The 22,401-nt window shown below is 43.6% G+C and overlaps 1 protein-coding gene across 1 annotated transcript in view; it reads left to right on the top strand.

Annotated features, from left to right (window-relative positions):
• Positions 1 to 22,401, top strand: part of SPATA18 (spermatogenesis associated 18) — a 41,197-nt gene that overhangs the window by 5,942 nt on the left and 12,854 nt on the right. The window contains exons 2-6 of the mRNA XM_040334902.1: positions 13,358 to 13,463; positions 14,922 to 15,037; positions 18,114 to 18,232; positions 21,914 to 22,009; positions 22,098 to 22,226. Coding sequence (XP_040190836.1) covers positions 13,358 to 13,463; positions 14,922 to 15,037; positions 18,114 to 18,232; positions 21,914 to 22,009; positions 22,098 to 22,226 — 566 coding nt within the window. The remainder of the gene's footprint in view (positions 1 to 13,357; positions 13,464 to 14,921; positions 15,038 to 18,113; positions 18,233 to 21,913; positions 22,010 to 22,097; positions 22,227 to 22,401) is intronic.

Here is a 22,401-nt window from a genome sequence, read left to right as displayed (position 1 = left end):
AGCCGGCGCATTGAAACTAATATGTAAAGCCGCGCCGAACTCCCTATAGAAGTCTATGGGAGAAATCAAAAGTGTTCATTTTAAAGGCTAATCTGCAAGTTTTGTCCTAAAAAGTGTTTGGGGACCTCAGTCCTGCCCCAGGGAACATGTATCAATGCTTTTTTTATTTTTTAAAACGGCCGTTTTTTCGGGAGCAGTGAAATTAATAATTCTTAAAGTGAAACAATAAAAGTGAAATATTCCTTTAAATTTCGTACCTAGGGGGGGTGTAATGTCAGCATGTGAAATAGCGCATTTTTCCCGCACTTAGAACTCCCCCTGCACAAAGTGACATTCAGAAGGAAAAAAGTCATTTAAAAATTCACACGCGGCTATAATGAATTGTCGGCTCTGACAATTCTAAAGGGATTCATTCATAAAACAAACAAAAAAATGTGTAGGGGTTCCCCCAAATTAAATTACCAGGCCCTTCAGGTCTGGAATGGATATTAAGGGGAACCCCGCCGTAAAAACCAAAAAAAAAAAAGACGTGCGGTTCCCGGCAAATATCCATTCCAGACCCTTCAGGTCTGGTGTGGATTTTAAGGGGAACTCCACCCCAAATTGAAAAAAAAAATGGCGTGGAGTCCCCCTAAAAATCCACACCAGACCCTTATCCGAGCACGTTGACCTGGCCGGCCGCAGAAAAGAGGGGGGGACAGAGTGCGGCCCCCCCTCTCTCCTGAACCGCACCAGGCCACATGCCCTCAACATGGGGAGGATGTCCCCATGTTGATGGGGACAAGGGTCTCATCCCCACAACCCTTGCCCGGTGGTTGTGGGGGTATGCGGGCGGGAGGTTTATCAGAATCTGGAAGACCCCTTTAACAAAGGGGACCCCCAGATCCTGACCCCCCCCCTGTGTGAAATGGTAATGGGGTACATTGTACCTCTACCATTTCACCCCAAAAAAAATGTCAAAGTGTTAAAAATGACAGTAGCCGGTTTTTGACAAATCTTTTAATAAAATCTTCTTTTCTTCTTTCCTTCGGGTTTCTTCCGCTGCTTCTTTCTTCTCGTCCACATCTTGCCCGACGTGTTCTTCTATCTTCTCCGTCCGTCCTTCAGCCTTCTGGTCCCGCATCTTGCCCGTTGTCTTGTCCTGTCTTCTTCTCCGTCCGCCTCCTCGTCCGCATCTTGGGTCTTCTGCGGTGTTCTTCTCGTCCCCGGACCCAGCGTTTGAATTTGATTTGGCCGCCGTTTTCCCGCTCCTGGGACCCGCCCCCCTCTGACGCCACAAGTAAACTCCTTAGAAGGTCATGTGCGTCAGAGGGGGGCGGGGTCGCAGAGCGTCACACAGCGGGGGAATTCAATTTCAATCGCGCCGCCCGGAGAAGAAGTTCCCGCCGTGTCACACTCATGTGACCCCGCCCCCTCTGACACCACAAGTAAACTCCTTAGAAGGTCATGTGCGTCAGAGGGGGGCGGGGTCGCAGAGCGTCACACAGCAGGGGAATTCAATTTCAATCGCGCCGCCCGGAGAAGAAGTTCCCGCCGTGTCACACTCATGTGACCCCGCCCCCCTCTGACGCACATGACCTTCTAAGGAGTTTACTTGTGGCGTCAGAGGGGTTTTTTTTTTTGGGGTGAAATGGTAGAGGTACAATGTACCCCATTACCATTTCACATAGGGGGGGGGGCCAGGATCTGGGGGTCCCCTTTGTTAAAGGGGTCTTCCAGATTCTGATAAGCCCCCCGCCCGCATACCCCCACAACCACCGGGCAAGGGTTGTGGGGATGAGACCCTTGTCCCCATCAACATGGGGACATCCTCCCCATGTTGAGGGCATGTGGCCTGGTGCGGTTCAGGAGAGGGGGGGGGCCGCACTCTGTCCCCCCCTCTTTTCTGCGGCCGGCCAGGTCAACGTGCTCGGATAAGGGTCTGGTGTGGATTTTTAGGGGGACTCCACGCCATTTTTTTTTTCAATTTGGGGTGGAGTTCCCCTTAAAATCCACACCAGACCTGAAGGGTCTGGTATGGATATTTGGGGGGACCCCACGCCATTTTTTGGTTTTTTTTTTTACGGCGGGGTTCCCCTTAATATCCATTCCAGACCTGAAGGGCCTGGTAATTTATTTGGAGGGACCCCCTTTTTTTTTTTTTTTTTTAATGAGCAATGACTCTATTCTTTATAGCCATGAGTACTTTAACCACTTGCCCACCGGGTTAATTCTGGCACTTCTCTCCTTCATGTGAAAATCACAATTTTTTGGCTAGAAAATTAATCAGAACCCCCAAACATTATATATTTTTTTTTAGCAGACATCCTAGGGAATAAAATGGCAGTCATTGCAATACTTTTTGTCACACCGTATTTGCGCAGCGGTCTTACAAGCGCACTTTTTTTGGATAAAAATCACTTTTTTGAATTAAAAAATAAGACAACAATACATTTTGCCCAATTTTTTTATATATTGTGAAAGATAATGTTACGCCGAGTAAAATGATACCCAACATGTCACGCTTAAAAATTGCGCCCGCTCGTGGCATGGCATCAAACTTTTACCCTTTAAAAATCTCGATAGGCGACGTTTAAAAAATTCTACAGGTTGCATTTTTTGAGTTGCAGAGTAGGTCTAGGGCTAGAATTATTGCTCTCACTCTAACGATCGCGGCGATGCCTCACTTGTGTGGTTTGAATACCGTTTTCATATGCGGGCGCTACTCGCGTATGCGTTTGCTTCTGTGCGCGAGCTCGTCGGGACGGGGCGCTTTAAATTTTTTTTGGGGTTTTCTTATTTATTTTTATTTAGTTTTATAATGTTTTACACTGAAATAAAAAAATAAAAAAAAAATGATCAGTTTTCTTCCTATTACAAGGAATGTAAACATCCCTTGTAATAGGACTAGTGTGTGACAGGTCCTCTTTATGGAGAGAGGCGGGGTCAATAAGGCTGGAAAGCATGGTATTGAAAAAAAAAATAAAAGTTCTCATGCTTTCAGCTGCAATCATGTTCGTTCACCACAGTGGTGTAGTGTATAGCACTTTGACCTAGCAGCAAAAGAGTCGTTGGTTCGAATCCCGCCCGTGACAGCATCTGCATGGAGTTTGCATGTTCTCCCTGTGCCTGCGTGGGTTTCCTCCCACAATATAAAAACACGCTGTAAATCGGTTCCGGTCTAAATAAGCCCTAATATGCAGTAGTATATTTAGGTTTGGTTCTGCCCTAGGCCTGACTACATATCTGCACCTCCTAATAGAAAAATGACCCACCCCTTCCTGTCAAGGTCACACCCTGTTTTTGTATAACCCCGCCCAGTAATTTTCAGGGGACCCACACACTAGTTCTGGGGGGGCACTGGATTCCCTTAACCACTTTCATACCAGGCACTTACGCACCTTCCCGCCAAGCCAATTTTCAGCTTTCAACACTGTCGCACTTTGAATGGCAATTGCGCGGTCATACAACACTGTACCCAAACAAAATTGGCGTCCTTTTTTCCCCACAAATAGAGCTTTCTTTTGTTGTTATTTGATCACCTCTGCGTTTTTTTTTTTTGCGCAACAACTAAAAAAAGACTGCAAATTTTGAAACAAAAAAAAGTTTTTATTTTTTTAGGTTAATTTTTTTGTAAATAAGTTTTTCTCTTTCAATTACGGGCACTGATATGGCGGCACTGATGGGCACCGATGAGATGGCACTGATGGACATCGATGAGGTAGTACTGACGGCACAGATGAGGTGGCATTGATTGGCGGCGCTGCTATGCGGCACTGATGGGCACTCATAGGCGGCACTGATGGGCACTCATGGGCGGCACAGATGGGCGGCACTTATGGGTGGCACTGATGGATACTTATGGGTGGCACAGGTGGGCACTGATAGGTGGGCACTGTGCATGGATGGGCACTGTGGGGTGGCACTGATGGACACTGTGGGGTGGCACTGATTTTCCCAGTCAGTGCCCATTTGTGGGCACTGATTGGCATCTTTTTTCTTATTTTTTATTGCTTTTTGTTTTTTGTTCTATATTTTTTTTGTTTTTGCACACCCTGGTGGTCCAGGGTGGGCATCCCTGGTGGTCCAGTGTGGTGATCCGAGGGGGGGCTGCGCTGATAAACAATCAGCGCGAACGCCCCCTGTCAGGAGAGCCGCCGATCGGCTCTCCTATACTCGCGTCTGTCAGACGCGAGTGAGGAAGAGCCATCGATGGCTCTTCCTGTTTACATCGTGATCAGCCGTGATTGGACACGGCTGATCACGTGGTAAAGAGTCTCCGTCTCCGTGAGAGACTCTTTACCGAGATCGGAGATGCAGGGTGTCAGACTGACACCCCGCATCACCGATCGCCGCACTGCGTGCCCCCACAGGCGCGTGCGGCATGAAATCCTGCAGGACGTCCTGTCAGGATTGTGTAACCACTTCCCGGACGTAAATCGGCCATAGGCTGGGCGGGAAGTGGTTAATTTGCATAGTTTTTCTCTCACTTCCTGTTTGGCTATGGGGCAGGAAGTGAAGGCAAATCTCCCCAATTGGACACAGATAATACAAAATAAACTGACAGGGCCTATAACCCTCCCTCACTCTATCCAAAATTAAAGAAAATAAAACTTGTTGATTATAGTTCTTGTCAGGGGCGGACTGACCATTGAGTCACTCGGGCACTGCCCAAGGGCCCCATGCCACTAGGGGGCCCCATCCGGGTTGCCAGGCTCAGTAAAACCAGGGACAGTATGTAAAAATCTGTGTTTTTTTAAGATCTGTCCCTGATATGTCCGAAAATGACATGCTTTTAATGTGAATATCCCAAGATTTTAGCTGCCCGCCTCTGCACTACCTCCTGGCGTGGTGGTCATCTGTAAGCCAGAGGGGCCCCATAATCTTCTATTGCCCAGGGGCCACATGAGTTGTCAGTCCGCCCCTGGTTCTAGTTTAAGCACAAATTTCATAGAGTTTTATTGAGAGCCCCAAAAAATATAACCATGCCAATAGGCCAGGATAGAGCGTTGCTAATATGTAGGAATGTGTGCGTTAGAGCACCCCACCCAATGTTAACTAAAAAATTATTAATTTGCAAATAAGTATTATCTGCTCATTTTTTGGGGATGTCTGCACCCCTGATAGTGACAACATTTGTGAGGTGTCTTCACCCTTTCTAATTCATTCACTTCCTGTCACATAGCCAAACAGGAAGTGAGGGTAAAACCTTACTAATATCTTTTCTTGGGGACACAGATCAAGCTAAATAGTTTCCCATTATGTAAATTGCACTCTAGCATTTTGCTGTGTACACCCCAAATTATTAGGGATCTTGGACTTTGGGGTCCATTGACTAAAGGCAAATCCACTTTGCACTACAAGTGCAAAGCAAGGAAGAAAGAAAACAAAACAACTTTGCTTCTACAGGATTGGATGTTAAAACCATCAGTGCTTCCTCTCTGATTTTCAGCAACTATGCTTGTACTGCAGAGTGGCTTTGCCTTTACTAAACCCCAAACTAAATAATCATTTGGGGCAGGGATCCTCAAACTACGGCCCTCCAGCTGTTTTAGAACTACACATCCCATGAGGCCTTGTAATGCACTGACATTCACAGACATGACTAGGCATGATGGGAATTGTAGTTCCTGAACAACTGGAGGGCCGTAGTTTGAAGACCCATGATTTGGGGTGTACACAGCAGTGCTGGAGTGCAATTTGCTTAATGGGGACACTAGTTAGATTGACCTGTGTCCCCAAGAAATGACACTGGTAGGGTTTTAACCTCACTTCCTGTTCAGCTGTGTGACAGGAAGTGAAGCCAATTTTAAGAAAAGGGACACAAAGCTCAACACAAAAATAAAAAAACACAAAGCAGGGGTTCTAACACTCACTTGGCTTCCCTCAAACACCCACAATTTGAATAGGATTGCCTTGCGCTAGATTTAAGCACAGTGCTGTAAATCAGCACGTCAAGCCTGTCCACCAATAGCAAACCCCCCCCACAGGCCATGTTTGCAGGTTTTCCTTCATCTTGCACATGTGCTTTAAAATACAGTCTGGACAGCAATTCTTGATAAGAGAAATCCCCAAAACATGTCCTGTCGGGGGTACTTGAGGGCTGAGGACCACTGCAGAATAAATAATATACTTACCAGTTTTTGTCTTTAAAGTCATGGAGAATAAACATGGCAAACATTTCATGATTACACACCAGGAAAGAAGCTTAGACAAAAATCACACATAATTTGTTAGGCCCAAACCTAGTTCAGCTGCAGCTGTCAACATATGTAGCATGAAAAAGTAACAAAAGACAAAAACTTTTTAAAGTAATTTTTATTGGTCAACAAAACAAGGAAAGCAAAAAAAGACAAACAAACAAAAATACATTTCAAAATTCTAAATAACCATAGCTTTACACATTTTTCATAAAATAAGGCCACATAGACAAATACATCAAAGTGAACATCATTTAAAAATAAACCAAAACCATTGGCAAAATAAAACAAAACCCATGCAACAAACCACATTTGTGTTTAGCAACAGCATTTCTGCCAGCCTGCCCCTTCTGAGGGCAGCTGAGGACTGATCGATCCAAGCTTTTTATAACAGTGCTAGTAATGAAGCAATTGGAATCACATGAACAAATTGCAGTCTCTAGTTTGGGTGAGCTTGTAATTGGGCACACCTGCAATTAATCCAAACCACGCTCTATGAGCATCCAATGAGTGTTTTTCACCTTTTAAAAAGAAAGGATATTTTTTTTCTAAGTGTTTGAGCATGCTCAGTTCATCACACATGTAGGAACCAAGCTGCAATGGAATGAGAGCTTTTTTTTTTTGGTTTCCCCTGATCTGATGCTTTCCAGCCTGAAGGGGAGGTGTTAAAGACAGAAGTAAACACGCACATTTAATAATCTATTTGTGTGAAAAAAAAGGTTGCCAATTTTGTTTGGGAGCCACGTCGCACGACTGCGCAATTGTCAGTTAAAGCGACACCGTGCCGAATCACAAAAACTTGCCCGGTCATTGACCAAAAATATGGTCCGGGCTCAAGTGGTTAAAAATTAACAAAACACAAAAGTGAGCCCAATTTTTGGGGATAATGTGAAAGATGATGTTACACTGAGTAAATAGATACCTTACATGTAATGCTTTACTATTGGAAACACTCCTGCAATGGGGCCAAAATGAATTCCGTGAATATCCCCATAGGCAACCTTTTTCTTTTTTTTCCAGGTTACCAGTTTATAGTTACAAAGAAGGTCTAGTGGTAAAAGTATTGCTCTCGCTCTAACGCACGCGTCAATACCTCACATGTGTGGTTTGAACGATGTTTATATATGTGGGCGGGACTTGCGTAAGTCCCGCCCACATATGTAAAAATTAGTTTTACTTTTTGCTATAATAAATATCCCCAAAAATATATATTCAAAAAACTAAAAAACCCCTCAGTTTAGGCCGATACGTATTCTACATCTTTTTGGTTCCAAAAAATCGCAAATAGCGTTTAGTGTTTGGTTTTTGCAAAAGTTATAGCGTCTACAAATTTTTTTTTTTTGTTGTTTTAACTAGTTATTGGGGCGATCAGCGATTTTTATCAGTACTGCGACATTATGGCGGACACATCGAACACTTTTTTGGAACCATTGGCATTTTTCTAGCGATCAGTGCTGTAAAAAATGCATTGCTTACTCAAAAAATGCCACTGGCAGGGAAGGGGTTAACACTAGGTGCGAGGGAGGGGTTAAATATGTTCCCTGGGTGTGTTCTAACTGTAGGGGGGGGGACTGACATGTGTAAATGACAGATCGCTGTTCATGAAGGGGAACTCCAGACCCCCCAAAAAAAAAATAAGGTGGGTTCCCTCCAGGTGCATACCAGGCTCTTAGGCTTGGTCTGGAACATAAGGGGTTAAACCCGCGCCAACTCCCCGGTCTTTTCTCTTCTGTCTTCTCTGCTCCCTCTTCTGCCTGGCTCCCCCGCGGAGCCAGGGCTTTCTTCCGTCTTCTTTCTTCTCTCTTCCTTCTTCTGCCTGTCTCCTCCGGGAGCACAGGGCTTGTCTCCGCTGTCTTCTTCCTTCTCTTCCATTCGATGTTGACACGACGAGGTTCCGCGCTGACATGCCGTGTCAGCGGCGGGCATGGACTTATATAGGGTAATGCCACCATGTGACCTCAACCCATGTGACATCACATTCCCTGGGCATGATGGGAATGTGATGTCACATGGGTTGAGGTCACATGGTGGCATTGCCCTATATAAGTCCATGCCCACTGCTCAGACGGCATTCCAGCGCCGGACCTCGTCGTGTCAACATCCAATGGAAGAGAAGGAAGAAGACAGCGGAGACAAGCCCTGTGCTCCCGGAGGAGACAGGCAGAAGAAGGAAGAGAGAAGAAAGAAGACGGAAGAAAGCCCTGGCTCCGCGGGGGAGCCAGGCAGAAGAGGGAGCAGAGAAGACAGAAGAGAAAAGACCTGGGAGTTGGCGCACCCCCGGCAGAAGACCAGGAAGACCGGAACCCTGGCGGAAGGCACCGGAAAGACCGGGGGATAGGCGCCATCCCCCGGCAGAAGACCCCGAAGTCCGGATGCCCCTCCCTAATGAAAAAGAGCTTAAATGGGGTGGGGGCATCTGGCGGAAGGCTCCGGAGAGGACCGAGGGATGGCGCCCTCCCCCGGCAGAAATCACCGAAGCCCAGGGTCCCGGCGGAAGATCGGGAGAGAAGAAACCCCCCCTTCTAAGAGAGCTAAAGAAGAAAGGGAGGGCTCCGGAGCAGATTAATAAAATATTTTATTCTGTGTGGTGTTTTTTTTACTTTACATTTCCCCCATGTGAATGGGTAGAGGTACGATGTACCCCATACTCATTCACATAGGGTGGGGGGCCGGCATCTGGGGGCCCCCTTATTAAAGGGAGCTCGCAGATTCCGATTAGCCCCGCCCGCATACCCCGACAACCAATGGCAAGGGTTGTCGGGAAGAGGCTCTTGTCCCTATCGACATGGGGGCAAGAGTGCTGTGGGGTGGGGGGCAGTGCCCCCCTCCCCCACAGCACACACTCCCCCATGTTGAGGGCATGCGGTCTGGTACGGCTCAGGAGGGGGGGGGCCGCTCGCTCGTCCCCTCCCCCATTCCTGTCCGGGCCAGACTGCATGCTTGGGATGAGGGCTTGGTTTGGATCTGGGGGGGACCCCCGCGCCGAATCGGCGCGGGTTTAACCCCTCACGTTCCGGACCAAGCCTAAGAGCCTAATGTAGCCCTGAAGGGGGACCCGCGCCGATTTCAAGTTTGAAATTTGGCGCCGAGTTCCCCTTCAGGGCTGAAAACAGCTCGGAGATTCCCGTGCGCCGCGTCACGCAGCGCAATCACGGGTACGCCGCTTGGTATTTACCAAGATTTTCACGGCGTACTGACAAGGCGCACGGGAATCCCTGACTTTTCTCTCTGCGCATGCCCAGTATGCAAATGAACCTCCCGAGGTTCAGGCGCACTGTGCAAGCGTACGGGGATCTGTTTTCAAAAAACACTTTCCCTTTCAATTCGGCCCGCCAAACACTTCAAAACACATGTCACTTCACTTCCCCTGCATCCCCCCACCTCCCCCCCTAATAAACTCCCGCCCGAACCCCCGCAATTTACAGTTTAATGTGCCGTGCGCCAGGTCTGTACTGGTGCACAATGCACCCTCTCCTGGGCGCACGGAGCACATTAGTAACTAGGGAAATACACTGCACTAGCAGCGTATTTCTTTAGTAAATGGCCAAACGGCTGCTACTCCTGCTTTTACTCCATGAGTCATGGAGTAAAGGCTTGGTAAATCAGGCCCATTGTATGGGAGGCCTGTAATTTAACTTCAGACTTATAGCTAGATTCACATAGACCGCCCTAACTTTGCAGCGGCGTAGTGTATCGTGTTTGCACTACGCCGCCGTAAGTTAGCGAGGCAAGTACATGATTCACAAAGTACTTGCCTGCTAAGTTACGGCGGCGTAGCGTAAATCGGGCGGGCGTAAGCGTGGCTAATTCAAATTCGGCTGAGGGGGCGTGTATTATGTTAATGAGGGGTGACCTGACGTGATTGACGTATTTTATGTATTTTACATATTTTACGAACGGCGCATGCGCTGTCCGTGTACATATCCCAGTGTGCATTGCGGCAAAGTACGCCACACGGTCCTATTGGTTTCGACGTGGACGTAAAATACGTCCAGCCCTATTCACGGACGACTTACGCAAACGACGTAAAATTTTCACGGCCATACTTAACATTACTATTCCAGCTATTTGATGGAATAACTTTAGGCCTGAAAATGCCTTACGTAAACCGCGTATCTTTACTGCGTCGGGCAAGCGTACGTTTGTGAATCAGGGTATCTACTCATTTACATATTTTAGGCCGACCGCAATGGAAGCACCACCTAGCGGTCAGCCTAAAAAGTACACTTTAGGATACGACGGTGTAAAACACTTACGGCGCTCGTATCTGAGCCTAATTTAAGCGTATCTGGTTACCAGAATACGCTTAAATTTGCGTCGGCGCAGATTCAGACTTAGGCTGGCGTATCTACTGATACGCCAGCCTAAGTCTTTCTGAATCTAGCTATTAGTGCAGAAGTTATAAAAAAATGGCTGATTTGCATGAAGAAGAAATTTGTCAGAGGCTGCAATCAAACCAAATAAAAAATTAAAGGGGTTGTAAAGGTAATTTTTTTTCCCCCTAAATAGCTTCCTTTACCTTAGTGCAGTCCTCCTTCACTTACCTCATCCTTCGATTTTGCTTTTAAATGTCCTTATTTCTTCTGAGAAATCCTCACTTCCTGTTCTTCTGTCTGTAACTACACACAATAATGCGACACTTTCTCCCTGGTGTGGAGATAGCCTCTTGAGGGTGCGAGCAGGAGGGTCAGGATGCTATCTACTTTGCAGATAGAGAAAGGAGCTGTGTGTTAGTGCCATCCTGACACTCCTGCTCGCCCCCTCAAGAGACTTTCTCCACACCAGGGAGAAAGTGTCGCATTACTGTGTGTAGTTACACACAGAAGAACAGGAAGTGAGGATTTCTACGAAAAAATAAGGACATTTAAAAGCAAAATGGAAGGATGAGGTAAGTGAAGGAGGACTGCACTAAGGTAAAGGAATCTATTTAGGGGGAAAAAAAATTACCTTTACAACCCCTTTAAGTCTATGGACATGCTACAGGTGTTGGAGAATGGAGATACTGTGTGCTGCAGAAGACAGTGAGAGATGGGGGACATGGTACATAAGGCTAGTAGAGGTCACCCCTATTCCTTTTTAAAAGCAATGCTCATGCTCCTTTACAGACTGTTGGGGTTCAATGGCTGCACAAGTACCAAAGGGCTGCTGGTTATGTCATGTTTGAGATGTATCTACTAAAGTGTTTTGTGAATTGCAGGAAAGCATAGAATTTTGCATATTTTTTGGCAATACTCAGGTGGGAATGTAGCCTAAACTCTTAAAAATTGTCTGAACCTGACTTTAAAGTCTTTGTTGTGATCTTTGATAATGAATTACGTCACACAAAAAGCAGCTGGGAGAGGTCAGGGATATCTTGCTTTAGGTGCCTGTTCAAGCCACAAAAACGTCCTCCTGATTCGTTCTGGGTGCATGCTTTTCTACATGTTTTTGATGTGTTTCGGTACATTTTTGTTGCGTTTTTGATGCATTTCCGGTTGCATTACAGATGCTTTTCTTGTTCCCCCCCCCCACTTTACTGGGGTCCATCAGTAGGAAACTGCAGTGTTATGCCAGAATGTACTAGTATGCAACAAGAAATGTTGCTGTGCTCCTTCTCTGAAAAAATTGCTGCTGAAGATTCACCACAGGATATGTTTTGACATCACTGAAATCTTGGAATAATTACCTTGATAAAAAACCTTGGTAAATATTAGTTAAACCTAGGGGCATTGAAGATCCGGGTGCCCAAAAGCATTTGGTGCTGGTGCTTTCAGAAGAGGACTCCATTTTTTGGTTAAACCCCTCCAATTTTGAAGGGCATGTGGGATGATATCAGCATAGCAGAGGGGTTGGACACTTTATCCCACTTGCTATGAGGATAACAGCCTGCACGTGTGATGTGCCAAGCTTTATTACTCTGACAAGGAGAAACAAACTGTTTTTTATCTCAGTAGATTCTATAAAATTTTACAAGACAGTTAACAAAAATACAAATTGTACATAACAGATTTGGAGACAAATTAAGACAATTGTTATCAACCAGGAGGGCAAGGACAATACATGAGCTTCCTATACTCAAGCTGCTTTTTAAATAGTTCTTACGTTGAAAAAAAGGCAACTCTAGAAAGAACACAAAACACAGGTTCAGCACTATATATAGAAAATCATTGCATTTGACAACTCAACCAGGAGAATTTTAGTGTAAGGTAATACAGATAAATAGGTAGGTAGGGTAAATAGGGCAAATGTTACATTAAGGCTGGTGCAAATTGAATGCGGGTTTTCCCCTATCCAATTCCGATGTCAGGAGACTGTCAGGCCCCGTACACACATCCGAGGAACTCGACGGGCAAAACTCATCGTTTTGCTCGTCAAGTTCTGTGTGGAGCCGCCGAGGATCTCGGCGAGCCAACTTTCCTCATTGAACAACGAGGAAATAGAGAACATGTTCTCTATTTGGCTCGACGAGGAACTCGTCGGCTTCCTCGGCCGAAAGTGTACACACGGCCGGGTTTCTCGGCAGAATTTAGCTCAGATCGAGTTTCTGGCTGAATTCTACCGAGAAACTCGCTCGTGTGTACGGGGCCCAACTGGCTCTCAATGGAGTTTGTTCACACAGCTCCGGGACGGCTGCAGAAGAGTTCTATGCATCTTCTGGTCAGTTTCAGGTCCGAATTCAGCCCAAAATTTGTGCCCGATTAGTCCCTGAAACGGAGAACTGGGACGCACCAGACCACTGCTGTGAGCCGCTCCGTACAACAGTGTGAACCCAGCCTAAAAAACCTTCTATTAAAAACAGATTTTTCGGAATGTCCAAAAAAATTGTTTTCATTTGGTGAATGTTGGACAAACATGATTTGATTTTCTTCTCTCTTGTTGCTGAAAGAATTTGGGGTAAATATTGGGCTATTTCCCTAATTTCCCATTAATGAATATATATATCCCTGAGTGGACAATTGATTTCTTTCCATGACCCATGCACATGGTGGAGTGTTTAAAATGTACAGTGAACCTGGAGAAGCCTGTTTTAAAAATCTGGTTTTAATAAATAGTAATTTTTAAACCTTGTATAATACATTTTTTATAAGCACAGAATAATTTACTGTGCTGCCTGATGCATAAAATGTGTTACTATGCACTAATTTAGGCAATAAATCTTAGAAGATATATTGTAAATATGTATCTTTTGTATTTCACAGATAAATTCTTGTGACCACAATCTGAACATTTGCTGTGAGCTTATTGAGTTGAACTCGAGAATCCAGGGTCAGCTCTTTACAATTCTTAACGTTACAGCCCGGGAAGGTAAGAAGCCTTTAGCTGTGGAATACCATTTTATCTGCTTACTCAAAGGGAAGATGCAAAGAGCAGTGAAGATCTGAACACTTCAGTAACCCACAGCAATCAATACTTAAAGGGGTTGTTAAAGCGGGAGTTCACCCTAAAAATTTTTTTTAACCTTAGATTGATGCTCATTTTGTCTAGGGGAATCGGCTAGTTGTTTTAAAATCGAAGCTGTACTTACCGTTTTAGAGAGCGATGTTCTCCGCCGCTTCCGGGTATGGTCTTCGGGACTGTGCGTTCCTATTCTGATTGACAGTCTTCCGACAGGCTTCCGACGATGCATCCATCGCGTCACGAGTAGCCGAAAGAAGCCGAACGTCGGTGCGGCTCTATACGGCGCCTGCGCACCGACGTTCGGCTACTTTCGGAAAATCGTGACGCGATGGATGCGACCGTCGGAAGCCTGTCGGAAAGACTGTCAATCAAAATAGGAACGCCCAGTCCCGCAGCCCATACCCGGAAGTGGCGGAGAAGATCGCTCTCTAAAACGGTAAGTACAGCTTAGTTTTTAAAAAAAATAGCCAATTCCCCTAGACAAAATGAGCAGGAATCTAAGGTTAAAAATTAACATTTCCGGGTAAACCTCCACTTTAAGGAAAAAAAATGTTTTCATAATAAGCATCCTTTACCTACAGACATTCCACTTTTCACTTCCTCATTGTTCATTTTTGCTCAGAAGTTGCTCTATTTCTTCTCTGTTCTGTTCACTTCCTGCTTGTCTGATTTTTACTGACCACCGTGACAGGAGGCTTTACTGCGGTGGTCAGTAAGGTGCTCGCCCCCTCCTGGGAACTACATCTGTGTGGCAGGTCTCTACGTGTTAGAGACCTCAAGGAGGTGTGAATTACTGGGCGTGCCGCAATTCATACTGGGAAATGTAGTTCTTACATGAACGAGCGATGCAAACCAGGAAGTGAATGAGAGAACAGAAACTAGAATGCCGGAGGTGATATAGATGAAGGAATTTAATAGGTATTTACTCGTTTTTTAACAGAATCATTACACTATTTTACCTTGCAGACATTAATTTTAGGCAAAATTTATTTTTCCTTTACAACTCCTTTAATTGAACTAAATGCAGTAATTTAAAATCTCATTGCTCTTTTTACACCTTAGGACTTTTTACTGAGTTAGAACATATGTTGCAATATACAGTGGTTACATATGTTAATTAAGTAGCTGTTGAGCATTATTAATTACATAGCATTGTATAGTATAGTATAGTCGATTGGAGTTGGACCACTTGGCCTTCAGAAGAAGGATTAAAACCCATCTCTTCTGAGGTCAAAGGGTTTCACTCACGGAATGGATGCAGCGCCCAGAGGCGATTCAGTTTGCATGTGTTGTGCTATATAAGTTTTGGAAGAAGGCTCAGGTATATTGACTAAATATGAAGGCATTTCTTCTCTTCATTTCTAGGAGGTCAGTATGCTGGTGTGGAAACACTGAAGAGTCGCTTCTTGCCATGGCTGGGTACTTGCTTCTCAGGCCCTTCTCCAGGGCTGTGTGCTGATAGTAGTTTCTCTCTTCTTCAGGTATAAAGCAATTGTAGTGTATGAGATTTTGTATAGACAAGTGTGGCCTCACAGTTACGATTTACCTAGGTTTACTAAAGGGTGGCCAGTGCTTTCTGTGGTAGCTGATTGTATTACATAGATGGGAACTGCTTAGATTGTGTTTGGCCCATCTCTGTCGCATGAGTTCTCATCCCTATATAAGTTTCAGATTGCAACATAGAGTCTACTTATCTTCTCTCCCGCAGGGGAACAGGTAGGTATGTGTTTTGGACAGGAAGTGAAGGAATCTCGCCAATATAGCTCCCAAATGCAGATAGGAGTTTTAATCCTCCCCATAACTATCCAAAACTACAAAACACATTTTGGACACAGATACTCTTTAATTATGTGTCTATTATGCTGAGTAAAATGTAAAAAAATTGTCTTGCTATTGAACTTGAATTATACAGTAGTAACAATATGTTACATTGAATCCCAGCCACTTTGAACAATGGATACCTAAAGTGTATTTTCTGTTTAATACAGAGCAAGGACACAACTTAAAGAAGATCTATAAATATGTTGAATCTGTTTTATTAAGATTTTAACAGTATATAACATAGCACAAACTTGAGAATGCTAAGCTCTATAATATTTTTTTTATAGCCTTTTCCCCTATGAGACAAAGTATTTGTACAATGTAGTTGTCCCAATTTTTCATCCCACATGGCTGGGTGCTTTCTCTCCATCTTGTTAACTTAGCTGCCCTCTCCTTCTGCTGGGCCAATCTGACAACAGACAACAGCTGATTAATAGCAGCTTATCTTAACTGTGAGCACTTTCCAGAGACAAGCAATGGCAAGAGGAATGCAGAAGCTGACTGGTCCCTTCCACCTCCATGCATTCGACTTGTCATTGCTTGTCTAAGTAAAGTGCTCACAGTTGGGATAATCTGCAGCTTTAAATCATGTCTTTCATAGATGTTGTTGGATTGGCTGTGGTAGGGGGACAGGACAGCAGGTTGGACCTCATAACTAGGGTTAGTAAGCACCCAGCAAAATGATACAAAGTACTACATGTACTTTGTCCCATCGGGTACATAACTGAAAAATAAAAATTAGAATAATAGATCTTCTTTAACTTTTCATCTCCCCAAAAGCATATACCTTCCCTATATTCCCCTGTGGGAATGAAGATACGTAAATGCCATGTTGTGATTTGAAACCTATACAGTATAGGTGCTCAACCTGTGGCCCTCCAGTTGTTGCAGAACTACAAGTCCCATCATGCCTCTGCCTTTGGGAGTCATGCTTGTAACTGTCAGTGGCTTGCAATACCTCATGGGAATTCTAGTTCTGCAATAGCTGAAGGGCCACAGGTTGAGCACCCATGCTATACAGAGATAAGAACTCAGGGGTTGGAGTCAAACACAATCAAAACAGTTCCAGGCTATATAATACAGTCAAAAAATAAAACACAACAGAGAATATAGTTTAAATCTAGTACAAATCAATCAACCCTACAGTGCAGTGACACATTTGGGGGGGATTTACTAAAACTAGTGCACACAGAATCTGGTGGAGCTGTACATAATAACCAATAAGCTTCTAGTTTTTTGTCAAAAGCTGAAAGCGGTTGTAAACCGCATAAACATTTTTTTTTCTTCAAACCTGCAAGGCAAAAGGCATAATCAGCTAGTATGCACAGCATACTGGCTGATTATGAAATACTTACCTCGGAACGAGGTGAAGAACACTTACCTGGTCCACGCCGAGCGAGATGTCATCTTGCTCCGGCTTGTCTTCCGGGTATTGCCGCTCCAGCGCTGTGATTGGCTGGAGCGGCGATGACGTCACTCCCGCGAGTGCGCGTGGGAGATTTAAATTCGGCAAGGTCCGGCGGCTGCCGGTCCTTTCGCCGTGGATCCCCCCTGCACATGCGCCGCTGCAATCAGCGGCGCATTGCGAGGGGAATATCTCCTAAACCGTACAGGTTTAGGAGATATTCTTTATACCTACAGGTAAGCCTTATTATAGGCTTACCTGTAGGTAAAAGTGAAAAAAGTGGGTTTACAACCAATTTAACTGAACAAGCTGATGTAAGAAGCGGGTTGGTTACTCTGGAAAGCTGTGTGCACCAGTTTTAGTAAATCTTCCCCATTAAAAATTAATGAATTTTTCTGCGTCAGGAGGGATTTTGGATATCACAGTGATTAAAAGTAAGCCAGTTAAACATATACAGGCAGTCCCCAAGTTACGAACATCTGACATGCGAGCAACTTCTACTTATGAACGGAGGCGGCGTGACGTCACTGCCGGCAGCTTGCGCTCCACGCTGGTCTCAGAAATCGGTGAGTAGCCATCTCGCAGCACGGGACACATCCCACACTGCAGTACTACATGTACTGCATGTCCCACATACAGGACTTCATGCCCAGAAGCACCCGGAACTACCCACATTGCACAGCCAGAAGCGCCTGGCTGGAGTTACACTTAAAAAAGGTATTGTTCTGACTTACGAACAAATTTGACTTAAGAACAAACCTACAGTCCCTAGCTCATTCATAATCGGGGACTGCCTGTATACAGTGTATTTTAATTCAGTAGAACACACTATATTTAAGTTTTTAATGTATTTTGTATGTAGTATATATTTTATATTATTTTCAGACAAGAGTGTGTGCAGAGAACTGCTACAAAACACATGATGAAATAGATTAGAACCACATGTAAGCACCCAAAACACATGGAACAAATGTTAAATAGTTATGAAACTATGTAAAGTGTGAATCTAGCCTACATTCCCTTTAATGCTAGCCATACACGGCTTGATTTCTCTCATTCAGACCCTGGCATGGATGGAGGAACCTCCTCTGCTGGCTATTGTATTTAGGCAGCTGCACCCTGCTTGCAGGGCTGCCCACAGTTTTAATTCTGTCTGATTCCATAGGAATCAGCTGAAATGTGAGCTGTGTATGGCCAACTTTAGTTGCATTGAAAAAAAGGTACAGCAAAAGGCAAAAAATAAAGAAATATGCATACTAAAAAGCAGTAAAGCCCAGCAATAACTTCAGCCTACGATTGTGCACAAATGACTGAATATTCTTACTTGTCAGGAATCACTAGAAAGAGACAAACGACTAAGGGAACTGTCATCGTCGCAGGAAAGGGATCTGCACAGGTTGGAGACCCAGCTGGCCACTACACGAACGGAACTGAACTCTGTGAGACAAGAGTGAGTGAAATGTTAATGCATACCTTGACTTAGGCTTCCAACCTCACCTTTACACTCAAAGCCAAAAACTGCAAATTATTTATTCGATACAACATTCACAGCAAAACATCTGTGAAGCATTCGATTCTAAAAGAAAATAGCCTTAAGAACACTTGACCTGAAGATCATTTGACCAATAGAGAAAATAGCCTTATGCCTCGTACACACGACCGAGAATCTCGTCGTAAAATGAAACGTAGTTTTCCTCGACGAGATTCTTGTCAAGCTTTCCTTGCATACACACTGTCGAGACAAAACTCGTCGTTCTCAAACGCGGTGACGTACAACATGTACAACGGCACTATAAAGGGGAGGTTTGATTCCATTGGCGCCACCCTTGGGGCTGCTTTTGCTAATCTCATGTTACCACGTGTTAAGTAAAAGTTTGGTGAGAGACGATTCGCGCTTTTCAGTCTGTTACAGCGTGACCAATGTGCTATCTCTATTACGAATACTACTTTTACCGAAGGTGCACTACCGTCTCATACTTTATTCTGAGCATGTGCGGGTTTCTAAGCATACACACAAACATGTTACTCGTCGTAAACCAGCCGACGAGAACCACAACGAAAAAATTGAGACTCCCGACAAGAAAAAATAGAGCATGTTCTCTTTTTTTCTCATCGAGATTCACAACAGTTTTCTCGACGAAAAACATACACACGACCGTTTTTCTCTGCAAAAAAGCTCTGCCAGCATTTTTCTCGATGGTTTTTGCAGAGGAAAACAGTTGTGTGTACAAGGCCTAAGACTGTAGGTTAAGAACATTTGACCAGAAAATACAATAATATGAGAGAAATCTCTGCACTGTATGCTAAGGGGTGTATTTATTTAAAGTAAAAATGGTAGAACTGTCTGTCCTGTCAAACTGCATGTACATTCATTTTGTTTGAATGGAAGTAAAAATTAATGCTATTGGGCTATTTTCTCTCCAATTTGAATGTGTGAATCAGGAAAATACATCTTTATGACCACTGGGTGGAACTGTCAATTAAAGTAATAACATATTTTAGTATAAAGAATCAACTACTGCAGAGAGGTAACTGTGATACAGAATAGATACAACAATGCAGAAAATACATTAATTTTTGTTCCCCAAGAAAACCTTTCACAGATCACTTAAACAAAGTTTATCAGAGTTTGTTTCTGCAACATTGTATCAGTTCTGTATAGCAATTTATTCTCTGCAGGGGCTGATTCATTAAAGCTGTAATACACCGCAGATGGTTAAAAAATTCCCTGCAAGGCAATGTCATAATGTGGTACTATGCATCGCATACTAGCACATTATGATAGACTTACCTTATAACGAAGCCCTCCAGCGCTGCGATGTCACCGCTGAGACAGCTAAAAATTTCCCCCTGGTCTTCCTTTCCGGGTTTTCGGCTTCTGGCTACATGAGTGGCCAGGGGCGTGATAACGTGGCTTGGGCTCTGAAGGTCCTGTACTGTAGACCAGACCTTCAGAGTGCATCCGTCTGTAATTTCATCGGCTGCATGCACTTTGAATATCTCCTAACCTTTGCAAGTTTAGGCGATATTTACAGTACCTATATGTAATGCCTTGTACACATGATCGGGTTTCTTGGTGGTCAAAAGACTGCGGTCAAAAGACTGCCGGGAAACCCGAGGATCACTTTTCCCTGTGTACACACAGCCGGTTTTCTCGACAGGAAAACTACCTGAGAGCTTTGGTCGGGAAAACCGGCCATGTGTATGCTCCACAGCAGTGTTTCCCCATAGGAAAACTGCGGGGAAAAAAAGAACATGTTCTAATTTTTTTCCCTGCAGTTTTTCTGTCGGGAAAACTGCTAGGGAGCATACACACGGCCGGTTTTCCCGACCAAAAGAAAACATGACAGTTTTCCCATCGGGAAAACCGGTCGTGTGTACGAAGCATAAGCCGTACTATAGGTGTTGTAACAGAGTTTACTACCACCTTAAGTGGTGAGGGCAGAAATCTTACACTTAGCAGAAGTCTTTCTCATTTTATTTCCTCTTATCATCTAATATTTTTAGCCTATAGTGTTGGACTACTTTTTCTGTTGGTCAACTGTTCTTCACCTCTTCCAGTTGAAGGTTCTTAAGGCTTAATTTCTCTTAGGCCCAGTACACACGACCAAGTTTCTCGGCAGAATTCAGCCAGAAACTCGATCGGAGCCGCATTCTGCCGAGAAACCCGGTCGTGTGTACGATTTTGGCCGAGGAAGCCGACGAGGAACTCGTCGAGCCAAATAGAGAACATGTTCTCTATTTCCTCGTTAGTCAATGGGGAAACTTGGCTCGCCGAGATCCTCTGCAGCTTCACAAGGAACTCGACGAGCAAAACAATGTGTTTTGCTCGTTGAGTTTCTCAGACGTGTGTACGGGGTCTGAGGCTTGAATGCTATGGAATGTTAGATATTACAGACATTGTTTGTGACTTTTGCGTGATTGGTAAAATATTTTTATAAATTGACCCCCAAATGTAAGAGTACATTTTTATTCATGCTTTTATTTTTTATTAATATATCTACATCTAACTAATCATGCTAATCTCCCATGAACCATAGAACAGAAAATAATTTCTGGGGTTCCTCAAGACCTGAAGTTTTTTCAAGGATTCCGGAGGCATTTCAATGTCGAGAAAGATTTATTTAGACTAGAACTAAAAGCAAAACCTTTTTTTTTTTTCAATTTGAATAAAGTAAGGGAGGTTTATAACCCTTGCCAGTGTTTTGTGTGCCATGTGAGTCCCATTGGGAAGATTTCCTTTCACCTCCTGAATTGTCCCCAAAACTGTAAGTGAGAGGAAATTCCTCCAAAGTGAGGGGATCTCAGTTGTCACCAGAACTAGTGTCTCCATTGGAAGATTTCCACTTTTTTTCCTATTCTGAAGTCAAAATTTGGGGTTTTCTTTCACTTTCACTCTTGTTGATAACAGTAAACGGGACAAATTGAAAGGCGGGTCTCTAGCGCTTGCCTCGTGAATTGGGTGAATAAATAAGGTGACAAAAGCATAAAGTCTATGTGAAATGGCAGCTCAATCTATAAAGTGTACAAGTGCACTATAACATGGAATAAAATAAAAAGTGATAAGCGCAACCTCTAAATGGGTATTAAAATAAGCGTAATAAATATATGCAATCCAAAAACGTGATAGGATGGTAAAATCCAAAATGTTCAAAATAAATGTCAAATGTCGACATTTATATTGAACATTTTGGATTTTACCATCCTATCATGTTTTTGGATTGCATATATTTATTACGCTTATTTTAATACCCATTTAGAGGTTGCGCTTATCACTATTTATTTTAGTAAACAGGACAAACAGAGTGGGTGACTTCCCCTCCCTTTTTAATCCCTCAATACTCTATCCAAAATTTGTAATAGTTTTACCTTTAGTCATACCTTAACCATATGATATATATATATATATATATATATATATATATATATATATATATATATATATATATATATATATATATATATATATATATAACACAATAGAGTTTGCCTGTGTATTAGTGTAAGTAAGAAATTATTGATTGCTGGGCTCAATTTATTGTGAATATATAAGATATATACAGTATATATAAGATAGGCCAGAGCAATAAACAAACATTTTTTTTTATTTTTATTATTCATTTATTTTTAGCCTGCTTGAAACCCAAATGGAACTTGAAGAGACAAAAACAAAGTCGGCAACCACTCTCCTAGCCACCGAGGAGGAGATACTGCAGCTGAAAGCAGAGTATGAACAACTGCACTGAATTTGTCATCTGAATACATACAGAAATCTTACATAACTGAATTAACCCCTGATTTTTTCATACTTACAGTTTAAGGACAGCTGAAGACAAACTGGATATGAGGAAAATAGATTCAATTGAGGACTATGAACGCCAAATCCGCCTGCTAAAGGATGAAATCTCAATTTTATCAGCAGAAAAAAGTGTGCTCCATGGAAGGTATTGTTTCAAAAGGAATCTATGAAGTGAGATCATCATTATCCGTGTTATGTTTTTCCTATTGGTTAAATGATTCTCTGCAAATTACATAAAAAATATATATCAAAATTGAGGAGCTGCTTTGTGTGATCTGCAGTTCCTTCATGATCTGCTTATTCACAGAGAGGTTAGGATC

This window comes from Rana temporaria, chromosome 1 (assembly GCF_905171775.1).
Source record: "Rana temporaria chromosome 1, aRanTem1.1, whole genome shotgun sequence".
In the NCBI taxonomy this organism is placed as follows: Eukaryota; Metazoa; Chordata; class Amphibia; order Anura; family Ranidae; genus Rana; species Rana temporaria.
Note: the sequence above shows the minus strand (reverse complement) of the source record. Positions and strands in the feature narration are given on the sequence as shown.